The sequence below is a fragment of the Sceloporus occidentalis genome, unplaced genomic scaffold, assembly GCF_023333645.1.
Source record: "Sceloporus occidentalis isolate IW3139 unplaced genomic scaffold, rSceOcc1.0.p SCAF_4, whole genome shotgun sequence".
Lineage (NCBI taxonomy): Eukaryota > Metazoa > Chordata > Lepidosauria > Squamata > Phrynosomatidae > Sceloporus > Sceloporus occidentalis.
This window is the reverse complement of record NW_028316984.1, coordinates 80659602-80678709: the sequence shown is the minus strand read 5'-3', so window position 1 is coordinate 80678709 and position 19108 is coordinate 80659602. Positions and strand designations below refer to the sequence as shown.

At 39.7% G+C, this 19108-nt stretch overlaps 2 protein-coding genes and 1 pseudogene across 2 annotated transcripts; all 3 read right to left on the bottom strand.

Annotated features, from left to right (window-relative positions):
- Window positions 1-4949: 4949 nt before the first annotated feature.
- LOC149314086 (uncharacterized) lies at window positions 4950-6177 on the bottom strand. The gene is made up of 2 exons (XM_089523060.1): window positions 6105-6177; window positions 4950-5509 (listed from the first exon to the last, which is right to left on the bottom strand). The coding sequence occupies exons 1-2, from the start codon at window positions 6175-6177 to the stop codon at window positions 4950-4952; spliced, it is 633 nt and encodes a 210-aa protein (XP_089379186.1).
- A 29-nt stretch (window positions 6178-6206) lies between these two features.
- LOC149314085 (uncharacterized) lies at window positions 6207-6959 on the bottom strand (annotated as a pseudogene).
- A 9114-nt stretch (window positions 6960-16073) lies between these two features.
- LOC149314084 (uncharacterized) lies at window positions 16074-18679 on the bottom strand. The gene is made up of 2 exons (XM_089523059.1): window positions 17898-18679; window positions 16074-16650 (listed from the first exon to the last, which is right to left on the bottom strand). Exons 1-2 carry the CDS (start codon window positions 18677-18679, stop codon window positions 16074-16076), a joined length of 1359 nt encoding a protein of 452 aa, XP_089379185.1.
- Window positions 18680-19108: the final 429 nt, after the last annotated feature.

The following is a 19108-nucleotide window of genomic DNA, read 5'->3' as shown; positions in this document are numbered from 1 at the left end:
CTATTTTATATAAAGGATACCATTTTGCTATGCCATTGTATTCAAACAAACAAACAAGCTTCATTTATATACCGCTTCGTACCGCCTAAGCAGTTTACAACTGTAAGCTAATTTGCCCCCAAGAATCTGGGTACTCATTTTAGCGACCTTGGAAGGATGCAAGCCTGAGTCAAGCTTGAGCCCTTTTGCTGTTCTTGAACTTGTAACCTTGTGGTTTTGAGTGAGTGGCTGCAGTACAGGCATTTAACCACTGCGCCATCAGGGCTCATGGGACTTGAGCATCCATGGATTTTGGTATCCACAGGAGGTCCTGGAACCAAAGCCCAATAGATACTAAGGGCCCACTGTAGTTATGTTGTGGGTGATGTTTTCCTATTTAGTTCTGTACTCAAAGATGCTCAGGAGAACTTTCACAGAGAAAATTGGCATCCCAAACCATGAATACTGGCTCTTTCACATTTGAGTTCTCAGAATTTGTCCTGGAGATGGCATGAATCATTAGAAAAGATGATAATGCTTGGTAAAGCAGGAGGCAACAGGAAAAGATGAAGACCTCATTACAGGTGGATAGGCTCAGTCAAGAAAGTCTGCAGGACCTGGACAGGGCTGTTGATAACAGAGGCTCTTGGAGGTCTCTCACTCTGATGGCAACACTACACCACATTTATCCCACCGCTGCATACTATTCAAACCACCAAACTCATGACAGTTACAAATGGTTGGGTGAATTCAATCCTTTTTAGTTTTTCAAAATGAATAGATACTGAGTTGGGGTAGTTTAAAACACCTGAAAGTGAATGCCACTGGTGACTGAACAAATAGCTGACAAGCAAAGAAATTCAGTCAAATTTGTGGTGTGTTTAACAGGAAAAATGTACTTAATTGAACATGTAGTTTCTGAAGAACAGATATATACACAATATGAAGCAATTGTGTATGAAGAACTATAGAATTAAAGAAAACAATATTAAGTATAATGCAAAGAATTTTAACCAGGGTTTGCATTGGTGGATAAATATCTTTGAAGAATGCACAGGACACGAAAAACCTTGTACTTTTCATGTGACTGAAAATATTGCTTTGAACAGGGACAAGCCCTCCTAGATGTTGGTGTACTGCGGCTCATATTATCCATCATCATTGCCTACATTGGTTAGGACTGATGGAAGCTGCAGTTGATAACATCTGGAAGGCCAAAGATTCCCCATTTTTGGCTTTGCAGCTGGACTGTTTGTGCTCTTTCTCCCATCAGATCTCTCATATACCATCATTTCCTGCATGCTGCGATGAACAAGACTGTCTCTTAGTGCAGGTAGAAGAGAATGATGACATCTGTGACTGGTTGCCTTAAGCTATCTAAGGTGCGTTATAGACCGCCCAAAATGGGCGGTCTTGCACCGCTGCCGGTTGCTGCGTCCGGGAACTGCAGCAGCCAAATTGCGCGGTTCCCGGGCGCAGCAAGAAAGAAGCGCCAAAATGGCGCTTCTTTCTGTGCCCCAGAAGTGGTGCTGCAAGGCATGACGTGCGCACTCACGGCATCACTTCTGTGTCCGCGACGTAAAAATGGCGGTGCCCATCTGTATAGGGCGACGCTATTTTGACGCACTCATTACGCGCGAGGGGCAAGGCACGTCAGGAAGCACCGCCCCTCGTGCGTAACAATGGCGCCTCATGGGCCCATCTGTAATGCGCCTAAGACACTCTGGGAATTTATAAGAGAGTGAAAACATTTTGTTTTTCCTCCAACCAAATAAATAAAATTGCCATTGTAATAAATGTCATAAATAGATTATAGCACATAACAAAATATTTGCAAACTCCCAGAACAGTGCAACATTTTATTTTGTTTATTCAGCCTTAGCTCAGTATTAAATATAGCATTGATTTTTATTTTAATGTGTAAGTGAAAGCGAGGTGATCAAATAAAAACAACTTTCTAAAATATTTGATGAAATCACTGGACAGGTTCCCTCTTGGATTATCATACTTCAGACAAATTTGTAGGTTATAGACAAAACTAATGAAACAATAATATTCTCATGGATGAAAACAATCAGGTTGTCCATGGATTTGGGGTACAGAGTGTTGGGTACTGGGTGACATTCAGTGTTCTCATAATATTACTAGGAAACTGAAATCCTGACTCCTCAGCAGTTGAGGTCAATAATAGATTAAAGGGAGCTAAAGACGCCGAAGCTTAATCCAGAGTGCTCCTGTTAAGAGAACTACTAATCTATGAATCGAATTTCTGCTTTCAGTAGGGATAGCATGCTTCTTGAAAGAATATTGGATGGAGTTCTTCCAATCCAAGCTTTATCCAAGCAGAGCTCCTCCTCTTAGCAGACTTAAGGATTTGGGAATGGGAATTCCTGTGCTTGATGAAGCAGCTCTCTCCCTGCAGTTTGCATATAGTCCAGGGTCTGCCTTTGGTCTTACATGCTCAGTAAGCAGCTATGGCCAAGAGTGCCCCCCCCCCCCCCCATTTAAGCCAGTACACTGGTCATGCCCATTTCTGAAGAAAATACATCTCTGTGAGGTGTATGACTCCATTCCAGCAGAATTGCAATGTTGCAATGCACAGTAAAAGAGGCTGCCCTGGAAGAGTGTGCAGGAACTCCAGCACAAAGCTGGCAAAGTTAATTGTGAAAATAATTCATTCGCATGTTTCTTCATAGTGACAGAGAAGTAACACACTGTTATTCCTTGCAATATTGAAAAAGTAACACATTATTCACATGGCAAGGTGGGTTTTTCCCCCTCAGAGGAAATTCCTTAGGTTTCTCAGGAAAATATAAAAATATTTTAAAATATTTTTATTATTATTTAAAATACAGCATCTTCTTAATATAGAGAATCATCTTCTTTATTCAATGCAGACTATATAATCTCCATATATCGGCAGATGCAGAAGCATAGGAAGTAACATAAACACATCTTGGCACGATAATATATCTTCAAGTAATATTAAATGAATACAGCATTTTATATATATGTGTGTGTGTGTGTGTGTTTATATATATGCATATGTATATATGTATAATTATAACTTAGTTTTACCTTAATCATTTGGCTTTATCCCAGATTTTACTGATTTCCCTCCATTTTCTATAAAACTGTTGTTCTGATTTGCTATTAAGTATCATTGTTAGTTTATCCATTATCATTTAGTTTTATTTTCCAATCAATAAACATCTGATCATTTTTCCTCTTCCAATGCCTTGCATAAATTAAACTGGCTGCTGTTATCATACACAGAATAACGCCCACCTCCTCTTAATTTATTTTCTCTTCTAGGTCTTCCATCATGTTTAGTAAATATAATTTTGGCTTCATCACAAATCTAATTTAAAATAAGGTCTGAAACTATATTATGAATTGTCTTCCAAACTTCTTATGAAATGGGTCAGCATCTTTTTGCCCACATTTCCAGCAATGATTTTCATTGTTCTTTTTCATCTTTGCCAATTTTGTAGAGGATAGGTGCCACCTGTAAAATAACTTATAATAATTTTCAATCAAATAAATACTTTTAGTAAATTTTAGGGTTTTTGTCCACACTTTCTCCCATTTATCAAGTGGGATTTGTTCTTTAATATCCCTCATCCATTTTATCATACATTCTTTTATTGATTCTTCTTTTAATTCAGTGTCTAATAAGACCTTATAGATTTTTGAAATCATATGCTTCTCACTTTTAACCAAAATATTTTCTATTTCTTTTGTTTCCTTTTCAATTCCAGTATATGTAATGTCTTTTTTGACTCTAGGAAAATCTCAAAATATTGACAAATTCCAGTCAAAGTGCCTGTAAGAATACTCTTTCCAAAGGAATATTTGAAAATAACTAGAATAATAGCTGCAATTTATTTATTCTGTAACAGCAAGAAAAATAAATAAAATAACTGCTATTGTTGCACTAATAAAATGGGATCAGTCTTATGTTACTTATGAAGTGTGACATCATTACACTTCATTGCTGCTGCAGAGGCACTAATTGCAGGTAATCACATTATTTCTAACTTGTTACTTCCAAGGTCTGCATCAGTGTGTACACAATGTATTGACTTGGTTCTAAATATTTATATATTTCCTTTCTGTATGTTGTGTCTGAGACAGCAGTGTTTACTTATTATTTTTTTAAAAGAAAGTTACTCTCTCTCGTTTTCTCTCCATATACTGTAAATTAAGATATAGATCCATGAAGAGTAATAGCTGATCAAATGGGAAGTGATCTCTAATTCCCTGTCCTCCTCACTGAAACAGGAAGCAAAAAAAGAACAGAACCTTGAAGGAGAAATCTTTTTTGTTATTAAAGGGCACATTTGCTGAATGGAATTCACTTGTGAAAAACATGCCTGGGGGATTTTGGCCACAGAGAAAGGTGTTGTTAGATGATGTGGCATTTTACCTCCTGTGTAGAATTTGGGGAAAAAGGGCAATGGGTGAAGCTGTGAGCAGCACTAAAAAAAAAAGCTCTAGTATGGAAGCCTCCTGGCAAAGCTTTTTATGTGATGCAAAAATGTCTCTGCTATATTTCAGAAATGAATCTTTCTCACAATATTTGTTTTCATTCTATATATAGTTTTGACGAACCATATTAATGACATTTTTCTCAGTTTCTGGGTATTCCAGATACAATAACTTAATATACCCTAGAAATGGCAACAGATTTCCTGGAAGCAATACACCAATTATTTGGACAACTAGTCTTCCCAGCCACAATAATTTTGACAAAAGCTGGAGGTGATATCAGGTTCCTTTGGAACCAAGTCTGTGTCAAATGTTTGTTGTGCTCTTATCAGCAAAATAGTGAAAAGCAAACCATATGCAAATCAGCAATATTAACCTAGTGTAGCAATCCCCCCCCCATCCCCATATTCATATAGCTATGTTTCTCAAGCAGGATCAGAGCTAAGGCAGTAGTAACTGGATGAAGAAAGTGGATTTGTCTAATCAAAAAGAATTTTGCAAATACTTTCTAGGAGATATGCACACTGTATGGTACCCTCCATGTACCTATATATTTTCTGCAAATCATCTCTCTCAGATTCAACTTGTTTTTTCAAATATGTGATATGCTTCAAGCAAGAGTAGGAACGATACTGAATACCAAAATCTCTCTGGAATGCAAATGTATCATTTAGGAAAGTTATAACTCTCTTGACATCATCCAGGAAATTTTGGCATTCAGCAAAGATGTCATCCAACTCCTTCTTTTTGCTGGATGCTCTTCCATCAAAGATCTTCATGGAAATGAGGGCTGCTCCGGCCCCAGCCACTCCGACCCCTCCAGCCACCAAGGCAGAAAGCCCAAGTGTGGGAGGAGCCAGGAAGACACCTATGGATGCTACTGCTGCTCCAGAAAAGTCAATGGAAAGACCAGCCTTGCGTGAAGTCTCAGCTTTTCTGAGAGATTCTTTAATTTCATCTGCAGTTCTCTGATGCTGTACCAGCTTCCCTCTTATCTTCTCTGATCTTCTACATAGATCTTTGACTAGTAACTCTGTTACTAGCCAATGGAGAAATTGATTTTAAGCAACTCTTGTAATTTCCTAGTCTCCCTGACCTTCAGTGTTGTTTATTCAGGAAAATGAATTTCACAAGAAGGCTGATAGAGGTGTCTTTCTGTGGTCAGTAAAAGGATTTGAATCATGATTGTTGCTGCTTCTGGTGCAGGACTGTGACTTATGTTCCACTAACAACATGATACACCAGTATCAGCAAAGAAAGGGTGGAAAGCTGTTCTGCCTTCTGGGCCCTTCTGCCTCCTCCCAGGGCTGGATGGTGGCAGAGGTGGGCTTCATTGGTTGCCCGGTGTGCTCTGATGTGAACAGACCCCTCCATGCAGAAAGCAGCATGGAACAACAGAGACTCTTCCCCTGCTGTGGGATTTAGAGGGGCTGCTTCACTTGAGAGATGAGCACTGGGAGGGGAATGGGAGAGAAGATGAAGGGCTGATGGGGGAGTAAAAGAGAAGGGTTGGGAAGGTCAGTCTGTGACTAATGGGTTGTAAGGACTAAGGGTAGGGGTGTTTTAGTAGGAAGTGCAAAGCTGCCTTGGGGGGAAAAAACCAAAATTAACTTGTTTGAGCTACAATTCCACACATCTCCAGTCAGCATGGCAACTGCCACCCAAAAATGTAGCATCTACAAGGTCGGTTCCTGATTTGCAAGCCATATGGCTTGAAAGGTAAAACTTCTCAATACTTACTTTTTGCCAACTCTGCAAATATGGAAGTAGTCAGGCACAGACTGATCCCACACGGAGTATCTTGCTGTTTCCCCACAGCAGCAGTATTTGCCACCCAAATAATTTTCTTTGTGTTTGAGGGTGAGCTCAAACTCATATTCCACATTATCAGCATTCCAGAAGGCTTTACAAAGGGCATCCTTGTAGTTAGATTGCCTTTTACCATGATACCTTTGCAGCCAAGAGGAACAGGCTTTGCCTTCCAACTATAGGCAATGTCACGAGTACCCAGAAAGTGAGACACTTCATGGATGAGGGTGCCTGGCTGGGAATCTTTTTCAAGATACTTTGGAGCATTCCAGAATAAGCCACACAAATAAATGGTTCTTGTCTCATCATCTGGCTGAACGTATGCATAGTCACCATAGTGATCACTGTGAATGTTCTTCTTAAATCTTACTTGAGTTCTGCAAGGAGTTTCTTCACTCGGTCTTCTGTCAATATCGCATAGCGTTTCATTAAAAAAAAATTCTTTCTCTTCCCCCTTAAGGACTACCTTCTCTGGTTCCTTCATCAGTACCTTGTCTTTCTTTTTCAGGGCATCTTGTAGGACCTCTATTGCTCCCTGCTTTGCTGCTTCTGCAAAGCTTGTCTCCCTCTTGGTTAGGTTTTGAATATCCTCTGCTTCTTCATTAAAATTTATTACTGCTTTAAAACAATGCTGTTCATTTCCTATTTTTTTTGCAAACAATAACCTCTTGTGATCTCATGATTGTGCAATTAGACCAATTCAAATTTGAAAAGAAGGGGAAAAAAGTGTTTGGATTGGAATCACAGTTTGGAAAATTAAGTTTCCAGAATACTCCTGTCAGCCCTAGAGGTCATGGTGGGAGCTGTAGTCCCCAGTTCTGGTTCCATTTATTATCGTGTAGCTATCCAGAGTGTGTGTTCTTCTTTTACCTCCTACAGGGACAAAACACACTGCAGAAATAATTCAGTTTGAGACTGCTTTAACTGCCCTGGTTCAAGTCTGGGAACTGTAGTTTTGTGAGACATTTAGCCTTCTCTGTCAGCTTTGGTGCCACAATAAACTACAGTTCACAAGATTCCCTAGAACTGAGTTAGGGCAATTAAAGCAGTCTCAAACTGGTTTATTTCTGCAGTGTGTTTTGGACCATAATGACAAAGATAATTTACTATTTTGACCCATTATATTTGTTCTTTGTTTTCATACAGCCATTCATTTTCTTTTGCACTCAGTGACATTTATGGTCAAAACTGCACAAAAATACACCAATAGATGATTCCACACAAAAGTCTGATTCATTTTCCTGTTCCAAGTTACAGCATATGGTTGTAACGTGTACACGCGCAGGAGCTAAAAATTCTGAATATACATTCAGAAATATGGCCACCCATATTAGTGGTCTTGAGACTCGCGGTCTTGATTATCCGCAAGTCTCAAGGCCACTCCCCATGCATTCCTCTTCAGGAGAAAAAGCCCAGGAACCAACTCTGCTTCTTTCCCAGTGGGCCAAGTAGCAGCCGGCTGGAAAAGGGAGGAGGAGCCTCCATCTCCCCGGAACCCTTTGCCTCCCGCATCACTCCATGGGCAGGCTGGGGGGGGCGATGGGGCACAGGGCCGGCTCTAGATATTTGGCCACCCTAGGCGAGAAATATTTTGGTGCCCCCCCCGGTAGCCCCTCAAAATGTAAGAAAAATGTAGGACATGATGCACAACAAAATGTATGACAAATTGTAGGACCTTCAAAAATGGAGAACACAACCAACTAAAAGCCAAAAACATTAATAAAAAACAATATATATTCATTTTCTCAGTCATGGTCAGAATGGAGAACATTTTGACATTCTTCCTGGATAGGAAGTTGGGATATAGCTTTGTGTGTTGGACTAGGTGGAACCTCCTGAGAGTAAGGGCTGTTTGACAGTGGAACACACTCCTTCCTCAGAGATTGTAGTGGAGTCTCCTTCTTTGGAGGTCTTTAAGCAGAGGCTGGATGGCCATCTGTCAATGGGGATGCTTTGATTGAGAGTTCCTGCATGGCAGAATGGGGTTGGACTGGATGTCCTTTGGAGTCTCTTCCAACTCTACGATTCTATGGACGTTATCAAACGGGTGCGCAGGTAATCTGGGGGGAATGGGAGGCCAATGGGGAGGAAGCAAGTTCGCAAAACTACCGGAGTTAGGAGCCCCTTTGGCTTGCGAACTGACTCCTTTCACGTAATGAGAGAATTTAAAGGGACAGACACACACTCCCCTGGCTTTCCTCCTCTTTGCTGCTTTCTCCTGGGAGAAGGCAAAGATAAAGCCTTTGGGAGTAACGGAGGAAATGCCCGGGAAAAGGAGGGCATGGAATCAGGCAGGCTTCTGGCCCCAGCCTCCTCCTTTCTCTCTTCCTCTCTCTCTCTCTCTCTCTCTCGTGTGTCTCTGGTTTTGGAGCTTGCAAGGAAGAGAGAGGGCATTTTGGAAGTCCTCCTGGACAGGGGGGAGAAATGGAGGACGTGGAAAAGGAGGGCATCTGGGAGGCTCACCCTCGCTGGAACCAGGAAAGTTTATGGACCCTCTCTCTCTGACAGAGAGAGGGAGGGAAGGAGGGAGGGAGGGGGAGAGAGAGAGAGAGAGAGAGTGCATAGATAGATGGCAGAGAGAGAGAAATAGATAGATAGATAGATAGATAGATAGATAGATAGATAGATAGATAGATAGATAGATAGATAGATAGATAGATAGATGGCAGAGAGAGAGAGCGGTAAGTGGATGGATAGATAGATAGATAGATAGATAGATAGATAGATAGATAGATGGCAGAGAGAGGGGTAAGTGGATAGATAGATAGATAGATAGATAGATAGATGGCAGAGAGATAGCGGTAAGTGGATAGATAGATGGATGGATGGATGGATGGATGGATGGATAGATAGATAGATAGATAGATAGATAGATAGATAGATAGATAGATGGCAGAGAGAGGGGTAAGTGGATAGATAGATAGATAGATAGATAGATAGATGGCAGAGAGAGAGCGGTAAGTGGATAGATAGATGGATGGATGGATGGATGGATGGATGGATGGATAGATAGATAGATAGATAGATAGATAGATAGATAGATAGATAGATAGATGGCAGAGAGAGGGGTAAGTAGATAGATAGATGGCAGAGAGAGAGCAGTAAGTGGATAGATAGATAGATAGATAGATAGATAGATAGATGATAGATAGATAGATGATAGATAGATAGATAGATAGATAGATGGCAGAGAGAGGGGTAAGTGAATAGATAGATAGATGGCAGAGAGAGAGAGCGGTAAGTGGATAGATAGATAGATAGATAGATAGATAGATAGATAGATAGATAGACAGATGGCAAAGATAGATAGATAGATAGATAGATAGATAGATAGATAGATAGATAGATAGATGGCAAAGATAGATAGATAGATAGATAGATAGATAGATAGATAGATAGATGGCAGAGAGAGAGATGACACAGAGAGACAGATGACAGAGATAGATAGGTACGGTAGGTGGATGGATAGATAGATAGATAGATAGATAGATAGATAATAGATGACACACACACACACACACACACACAGAAAGATGGGTGACAGACAGACAGATAGACAGACAGACAGAGATGGATGGATGGATGACAGACAGGGACCCTTTTTGGTCATGAAACCCACTGGGTGACCTTGAGGAAGTCACACCCTCTCAGCCCCAGAGGAAATAGGACTCATGTGACTCTTGTGTGTATGTGTGTGTTTTTGTGGTTTGACAGAGTTTGTCTGCGTTCCTCATACACAGCTGCTGGGGCATTTGGGACAAAGAGGCTTCCCTCCCTGGTTTCCCCTCTCTCCCAGCAGCATGTGGGAGGGCACTTGTGGAAGTGACAGTTTGGAGCATGCTCAGAACAGATATTTCTAAACAAGCAATGGGGATTTGTCCTCACCCATCTGATAGCCAAATTCGAATCTAACTCTAAATATTGTGCCTTTAAACCCTTGTTGTGCTCATGCGTGTGATAACCATTAGCAAATGGGCTTGCTTTTCCAGAGTAACTGCACTTTAACCATTTTTGGGATGACAGCACATAGGTCACTGTGTGATAATTATATTTAGATAGAATAGCCAAGGAATCAGACAGGAAAATAGAGTTTATTAGAAAATAGCTTTTTTTTTTTTGAGATGTAGCATACAAAATAGAAAAAAATAAAAGAGAAAATAAAATGGATTACAAATGAATTTATGAATATCATTCCCAAGCACAAGACAGGAAGGATCGTTTTAGTCAAGAGTAGTATAATTTGTTCAGGTAGTAGTAGCTAGAATGTAAAGAGTTAGAATAGATGTTATTTGTTAGTTTTTTATGTTTTTGTATGTTTTTGTATGTTTGCACTTTAGGTTAAATTTAGTATTGTTTATTAAGAAATCATTCTTATTAACAATTGTATTGGTATTAGAGATGTCCTTAGCTAAATGTTTTTTGTGTTGTTTGTAGTGTTGTAGTGTTTGAATTCTCAATAAAATTAAAAAAAAAATAAACCCCATGATTGCATTCAGATTGCCATTGGATTATACTTCCAATTTTCCTTGTCTGATAAACTCCACAGATCCCTTCAGGAAGGAGACAAGAGCCTACAATTGTGGCATTTGGCAGAAATACATAGGATCCTAGAGTTGGAAGGGACCCCCAAAGGACCATCCAGTCCAATCCCCTTCTTCCATTCAGGAATATAGAGAATCCTATAACTGGAAGAAACCCAAAGGCATCCTTATTTTCTCCTGGTCCGTAATTTCTTCTTCTCCTAGTTTGATTTTCATTATTAAATTTTTCCCCTTTTCTTTTTTAATTTTGTATGATAACCATCTCTCAGATTTATTTGCATTTTCAAAATAATATTGTTTAGTAAATTTCATTTTCTTTCCCACTTCCTCAATTAAACACATTGATATCTGTTTTTGTAAGATTTTTATTTCTTTTACTAATTCTGTATTTTTCAGATCTTCCTTCAAGATTTCTTCTTTCTTTTTAATTAAATCACTAATTTTATTAATATTTTGGTTTCTCTTTTTCTTTCCCTGTATGTCCTCGTGTATGAAAAAGCCCCTCATAACCGCTTTACTAGCCTCCCAAACAATGTTATGGTCTGTACCTTTTTCAGAATCATGGGGTTTAACGTTATTGTGTGATAACCCACTACACGCAAATTCAGGCAATGAGAAGTCAGTCCAAACGCAATCATGTGGTTTCACGTTATTGCGTGATAGACTGCCACACGCAAATTCGGGCAATGGCATGCTATTTTGGGGCAATGGGAAGCCAGTTCGAACGCAATTCGCATTCATGTAATTGTGCTAAACTAGCGAATTCATGTGAATGCGTTCTGGCCCCACTTTCTTTTCATTTGAAATTAAGAGAAATTCCTCATGTGTGACAAAGTCCTGTGTGTTAGCTGCCGATTTCATTTGCCTCGCCTGCAGGCTAGATTACAGGAGGCAGCTTTGATTTCGCCTCCTTTCCACTCCCTCTTTATCACCTCTTATTCAAAGCAAAAAGTACTATTGATGTGTCTCTCAAGCTTTTCCAAGCTCTTCTTACCACTATGACTCCCATCATCCTGAACCACCAAACTGTCTGAGGATGAAGGGAGTTGTAGTTCAACACAGTTAATTTTTCTTAGGCAAGGAATATTCAGAAGTGGTTTTGAAAGTTCCTTCCTCTGAAATTGACCTTTTCAAGATGAATAAAGATCTGTGTTTGGACTACCTCTCCCATAATCCCATAGCCAGTGGCTATGGGATTCTGGGGGTCATAGTCTCCACCAAAGTGTTTTTTTAACCACTGAGCTCAGTTCTTTCTTTTCTAAGAATAGCACTTCTGCACATAAATATGGTGAAGATTTATAGCAGTATCTGAAATAATCTAAAACAAAACAGCACAAATTTGAGGCAGTGGAAGGGAGGAGAGATCAAAGCTGCGTCCTGCAGGCAAGGCAAATGAAACTGGCAACCAACACACAGAGCCCTTCAGGAAGGAGACAAAGAGCCTAGAATTTTGGCATTTGACTTTCTTCCAGTGCAGTTCAGATCTTGATATGTGCTGGAAGATCTAGAGTTTCCTAAAGAGGTGTTCTCTCAGGTTATAAAAATTAGTATTTTTTAATTTACAATTTTTTCACTTTCATGGGAGTCCTGTGCCCCTGACCCCAGCAAATGTGGAGGGCTCACTGGTATTGTTGGAAGGATAATGGCAAAAATTTACAGAATTAATGCTTAATATGGAGAAAGTGGATAAGGAGAAATTTCCCATGGTTCCTGTGACCCTGAAGGTTAACTTCAAGGTAGGAAACAGATGGGGAGCATCATTAGGCGAGACAGTGAAAAGGCTGCAACAGTAACATCTCAGAAGGATGGCATCAACACTTGTCTCCGCTTGTGCCATAGGACAATTGGTGTTGGTGGACTTGTATGCCTTCAAGTCATTTCTTGAGTGATGGAGACCCTAAGGCAAAACTATCATGGGGTTTTCTTGGCAAGATATGTTCAGAGGTTGTTTGCCATTGCCCTACTCTGAGGGTGAGAGAGTGTGATTTGTCCAAGGTAAGAGGGTTTCATGGCTGAGCTGGTATTCAAACCCTGGTCTTGAGTTGAAGTCCGACACTCAAACTGCTACACCACACTGTAGTAATTTATTTACAGTCCATCAGTTCATTTACAGTGATAAAGTAGTAAGTACTGTGATATTTACAGGGCAGTGGGGGGACGGGGACCACCAAACCAGTAAATTTAGGTGCTCATGTGACTATGGAGTAAGAGATCCAATAAGGAGGGTTGCACAGCAAACTATTTAAAAAGTGCCATAGCTATCCAATACTTGAATTAGTTGTTTTTTTAATTCATCATTAGCCAAACATAAAACATAACATGGATGTCTAGATGCCCAAGCCAAGGCAACATGAAAAGATAAAATGCATTTCTGGAGGATCTGGTAAGCTCATTAAGTAGATTCTTTTGTGGAGTGGATAACACATCCGATTTCAGGTGAGTTTGTAGATAAAATTGATTAATTTCTGCTTTTAAACATATGTACATGGATGGAACTATTGGGAGAGGCTCTCTTGGAATCTGGAGTGTAGTTTTTGAAATTCTGGATTTCTGCTGGAGGTCAAGAGTAGCTTGGATGGAGTTCTGCTAACTGAATCTTTTATCCAGGCAAAGTGCCTCCTCTTAACAGAACTAAGGGTCTGGAAATGGGAATCCCTGAAAACAGCACTTTCCCTGAAGCATCAGACTTGCAGTTTGGGAATAGTCTGGGGCCTGCTATTGCTCCTACATGCTCAGGTAGTAGTTGCTGCTAGGGGTGCTTTCCCCAGTTTAAGTCAGTACACCGGCTGTGCCTGTTTCTGAAGAAAACACACCTGTGTGAAGTGTGTGACTTCAGGCCTGTACAGACAGGCCAAAATAAGGCTGCTTTGGGTCACTTTGGAGGTATGCTGTTTAATTAACATACACATCTTAAGAGGCCAGAAGCCGTGCCAAAACTGTGCTCCAGTCCTTAGGACTGGAGCGTGGCTTTGGCACGGCTTCTGGCCTCTTAGGATGCATGCATCATTTAAACAGCATACTGCCAAAGTGACCTGAAGCAGCCTTATTTTGGCCTGTCTGTATGGGCTCTTCATTCCAATGAAATTGGAATATTGCAATACACTGTAAATAAGGCTGCCTTGGAAGAGTGTGCATGGACTCCATTGCAGAGCCGGGAAAATTAATTCTGAAATTAATTCATTCTCATTATTCTTCATAATGACTGAGAAATAACACACTGTTGTTATTCCTTGCAACAGTGAAAAACTAACAAGTTATTCATGTGGCAATGTGCCCCCCCCCCAAGTAATCCCTTGGACTTCTCAGAAAAATATCAAAATATTGTCAAATTCCTGCCAAAATGCTGTTTCCAAAGGAATGTTTGAAAATAACTGGAATAATAACAAAAGTTTATTTATTCAATAATAACTATAAAATAAGTAAAATAAGTAAAACCCACTGTTATTGTTACACTGCTAAAATGGGAAAACATACCCAGGGTAACCATGTTGGTTATACAACAAAGTAGAATAATATCCCAAATCCACAAAACAGTGATACTTTTATTCAGTGAACCGAAATGCACTGGATTTTTTCATTTTATTGAAGATCCAAAACACATATCAGTTTACTCATTAACAATACATTTACATTTACCTTACAAAAACAATACAAACATTTTTAAAAGGAAATATTTTTTAATTACACATAACCCCCCCAAAAAACCAAAACCAAAAAATAAACAAATAAACGTTAAAATATTGCATTGATACATCCCAGCGTCTCTTTCACAGCTATCAAAACTACAGCCAATCTTCCTTATCACACCAAACAAATGTTACACTATTGGACATAGATTCATTCATATCCCATTCCTTTATTTTCCTTTCTCCAGCTCTTGGTCTGTTTCCTCTGAGCTTTGCAACTGGACTATCTCTGTACTGATAAATCTTATATACAGCATATCCTATAGTATAATGTACAAATTATCACTGTAATTTCCATCTATTTCACCTAATCAAAGTAATTCAATTATAAAACATTACATCTTTGTTGGCCTTTCAACATATTCTATTTTGTTATCTTTTCACCTCCTCCCCCCTCCCCTTTTCCTTCTCCTCCCCTTTTTTCTTATTCTTTACTAAAACAGGAATCACAGTTATGGATTGTGGATGTTACTGTACCTTGTTAAAATGGGATCACACTTACACCTTACATTATTTGTAAAGTGTAACTTCATTACACCTCATTGCTCCCTCAGATGCAGGTGATCACATTATTTGTAACTTGTTACTTCCGAGATCTGCTTCAATGTGTACATAATGAATTAGCTTTTCAAAATAAATATTTAAGATTTTTCTTTTCCATATATGTTGTGCCTGAGCTAGCAGTCTTTGTTGATCTTTTTTTTTTAATTAAAGTTACTCAGGATATAAATGTTTCAGGTAAATTAAGATATAGATCCATGAAGAGCAATAGTTGGTTAAATAGGAAGTGATCACTAATTCCCTGTCTACACTGAACAGGAAGCAATAAAATAACCGAACCTTGAAGGAGAAATCTTTTTGTTATTGAGGAGTCCTTTGCTGAATCAAATTTACAGTACTTGTGAAAAAATATGCCCAGAGGATCTTAGCCACAGAGAAGGGTATTGTTGGATGATGTAGCATTTTACTAAATCTTGTGCAGAACTTCCATTTCAATAATGCTTCCAGTTAATTGTGAAAAAGGGCAAAGTTTGGGGCTGTGAGAAGCACTAAAAAGAAAAGCTTCTGTGTGGAAGCCACCTGGGGAGTCTTTTTATGTGATGCAAGGACATCTCTCCTACATTTCATAAATGCATCTGTCTCACAGTGTTTGTTTTCATTCTCTATACAGTTTTGACAAACCATATTCATAACATTTTTCTCAGTTACTAGGTACTCCAGAAACAATAACTTAATTTACCCTAGAAATGAGAACAGATTTCCAGGAAGGAAGAAGCCTGTCACTTGAACCGCTCGTCTTCCCAGCCACAATAACTCTGAGAAACATTTGAGATGAGGCCAGATTCCTTTGGAACAAAGTCAGTGTCAAATGTTTGTTGTGCCCCTACCAGTAATCTTCCATGATTAAAATTTGGGAACAGAGAGAAGAGTGAGTAGAAGACCACTTGCAAATCAGCAGTGTTAACTTAGAATAGCAAAGCCCCCAGCCCACATATTGATATAGTTATGCTTCTCAAGCAGGATTAGAGATAAGGCAATATTAACTTGACGAAGAAAGCAGATCTGTTTACTCAAAAAGGAATTTGCAAAGACTGTCTAGGAGATGTGCACACTGAATAGTACCCTCTATGTACCTATGTATTTTCTGCACATCATCTCTCTCGGATTCAACTTCTTCCACAATTTGGCTTATTGAAACTGTAATATACTCCAGGTAAGAACATGAAAAACACTGAATGCCAAAATCTCTCTGGAATACAGCTTCATAATATAAAGAAACTATAATGCTCCTGACATCATCCAAGAAACTTTGGCATTCAGCAAAGATGTCATTCAACTCTATCTTTTTGGTGGTTGATCTTGTTTTGAAGTTCCTCATGGAAATGAGGGCTGCTCCGGTCACAGCCACTCCTGCCCATCCAGCCACCAAGGCAGAAAGCCCAAGTACAAGAGGAGCCAGAAGCAGGCTTCCTGGTAATGCTGCTCCTCCAGCAAAGTCCATGGAAAGACCAACCTTGTGTGAAGTCCTGGCTTTTCTGAGAGATGCATCCATTTCATCTGTAATTCTGCAGTGCTGCCTCAGCTTGCATTTTATGTTATCTGATCTTCTACACAGCCCTTTTACTAGTTTCTCTGTTTCCCACCTGAGAAGAGGGGAAAAAAATGGATTTTTAAGCGACTCTGGTCATTCCTGAGTCTCCCTAACCATTAGTGCAATTTAAAATGTTGTCTATTTGTGAAATTGAATTTCACAAATAGCCCATATTTCTTTCTGAAATATAGTGAGGTCAGGAAAGGTGGCTGAATTAAGATTTTTACTATCTCTGCTCTACAGTTGTGTTTTATGTTCCACCAACAGCATGATACACCAATGCGATTTCAGGAAAGGACTGGAATGGAGAACTTTTCATTCTTCCTGGGCCCCGCTGCCCCCTATCAGGATCAGATGGTGTCAGGCAGAGGCTTCACTAGGGTTGGTGTGACCCAGTGTAGTAACTCATGGTGCCAACCCCCATTGACCTCCACCCATTTCACACGACACTGAATCCTCAGTAATGCTTTTTTGCACTAATGTTACTCGTAAATCACAATTCCCATATACCATTGAATGTAATGCTAATAGTTGTGACATACCTCCAAATTACAATCTCATAAACACAACCTAAATGTATTTACCTATACATAGTGAAGATTTGGTTAAATGAGATGTTTTTAAATAAAATTTTAAAAGAATATATATTTTTAAAAAATCAAAATTTTAAAACATTTTAAAAAAATAAAAGTTTTGAATTTTGAAAGTCTAGTTTTAAAAAATTCTGGCACTTATCCTTTTTAAAGGGAAGCAGATGTATGCTACAGCCCATTTCTGACAAAAGGTAGGTATTTGGGAAGCAGTGGTGTCATCCCCCCCCCAATAGGGTGTCATCTGGTGTAGTCCTCACACCCTGCACCCCCTAGTGACACCACTGGTATCAGAGGTGGGCTTCCTCATGCTGCCTTGTGTGCTCTGATGTGACCAGACCTCTCCATGCAGAGAGCAGCATCGAGCAACAGAAACTCTTCTCCTGTTGTGGGCTTTAGAGGGGCTGCCTTCTTTGAGGATGGGGACTGGGAGAAATGATGAAGGGCTGATGATGGAGCAGGAGAGAAGGGTGGGGGAGGTCAGTTTGTGGCCAATGTGTTGTGGGACTAAGGATGGGGATGTTGGCACAGGAAGGGAAGCATTCATGGCAGACCTACTTTGGAAAAATCAAAATTCACTTGTTTGGATGACAATTCCCACACAGCTCTAGTCAGCATGGCAACTGCAATCCAAAAAAATAACACCCACAAGGTCTGTTCTATGTTCACAAGCCATATAGCTTGAAAGGTAACACTTCTCAGTACTCACTTTTCCCCAACTATGCAAGTATGGAAGAAGTTGGGCACAGACTGGTCACACACAGAGTATCTTTGTGTTTCCCCACAGCAGGAGTATTTGTCACCCACGTAATTTCCTTTGTGGTTGAGGGTGAGCTCAAACTCATACTCCACATTATCAGCATTCCACAAGGCTTTCTGAAGGACTTCCTTGTACTTTTCCTCAGGACGAGAGACATCTGAACTATGTGCATGTTTCAGGTTGTTTTTTACCATGACACCTTTGCAGCCAAGAGGAACAGGCTTTGCCTTCCTACCATAAGCAATGTCACGAGTACCCAGAAAGTGAGACACTTCATGGATGAGGGTGCCTGGCTGGGAATTTTTTTCAAGATACTTTGGAGCATTCCAGAATAGGCTACACAAATAAACTGTTCTTGTTTCATCGCGGCGTTTTACATATGCATAGTGTTTAGGCTTGTTAATATTCTTCTTAAATGTTACTTTTTTGAGTTCTGCAAGTAGCTTCTTCACTCGATCTTCTGTTAATATTGCATGACGTTTCATCCAAAATGGATCTTTCTCTTCCCCCTTAAGGACGATTTCCTCTGGCTCCTTCATCAGCACCTTGTCTTTCTTGTTAAGGGCATCTTGTAGGACCTCTATTGCTCCCTGCTTTGCTGCTTCTGCAATTTTGGCCTCCTCCTCAGTCAGGTTTTGAATATTCTCTGCTTCATCATGCTTTAGTACTCCTTTAAAACAACACCGTTCATTTCCTAGTTTTTTGCACACAAAAACAACTTCTGAGCCCATATTTGTGCAGTTAGATACGTATCAATTCACACTGTCCTATTTGCAAAGAAAGAAAAACAGGTTTGGATTGGAATCAGAATTTGGAAAATTAAGTTTTGGACTTCACGAATCCTCTAATCAGCCCCAGTGGTCATTGTGGGAACCATAGGAGTTTACCTCATGAAGTGCTAATGATGGAATTGAAGTGGAATTACAGTCTATGAGTCTTCTCCTTTTTGTACAATGTTGTCACTCATCTGTTGCTGATCTATTGTTATACTATTATTATTGTGCAATTTTTCATTAATGAGAGATACCTGTCAATGTGAAACTGCACGATAATAACAGTATAGCAACGGATCAACAATGGATGAGTGATGACATCATGCAAAAAGGAGAGGAATCCTAGGTTGTAAATCCATTTAAATACCATCATTAGTGCCCTGTGAA

Coding starts and splice junctions, on each gene's coding strand:
- LOC149314086 (XM_089523060.1), bottom strand. CDS start 6,177: ATGGCTTGCAAATCAGGAACCGACCTTGTAGATGCTACATTTTTGGGT. Junction 5,510..6,104: donor TTGCCATGCTGACTGGAGAT/GTGTGGAATTGT, acceptor TCCATTGGCTAG/TAACAGAGTTACTAGTCAAA.
- LOC149314084 (XM_089523059.1), bottom strand. CDS start 18,679: ATGGGCTCAGAAGTTGTTTTTGTGTGCAAAAAACTAGGAAATGAACGG. Junction 16,651..17,897: donor ACTTGCATAGTTGGGGAAAA/GTGAGTACTGAG, acceptor CCCTCTTCTCAG/GTGGGAAACAGAGAAACTAG.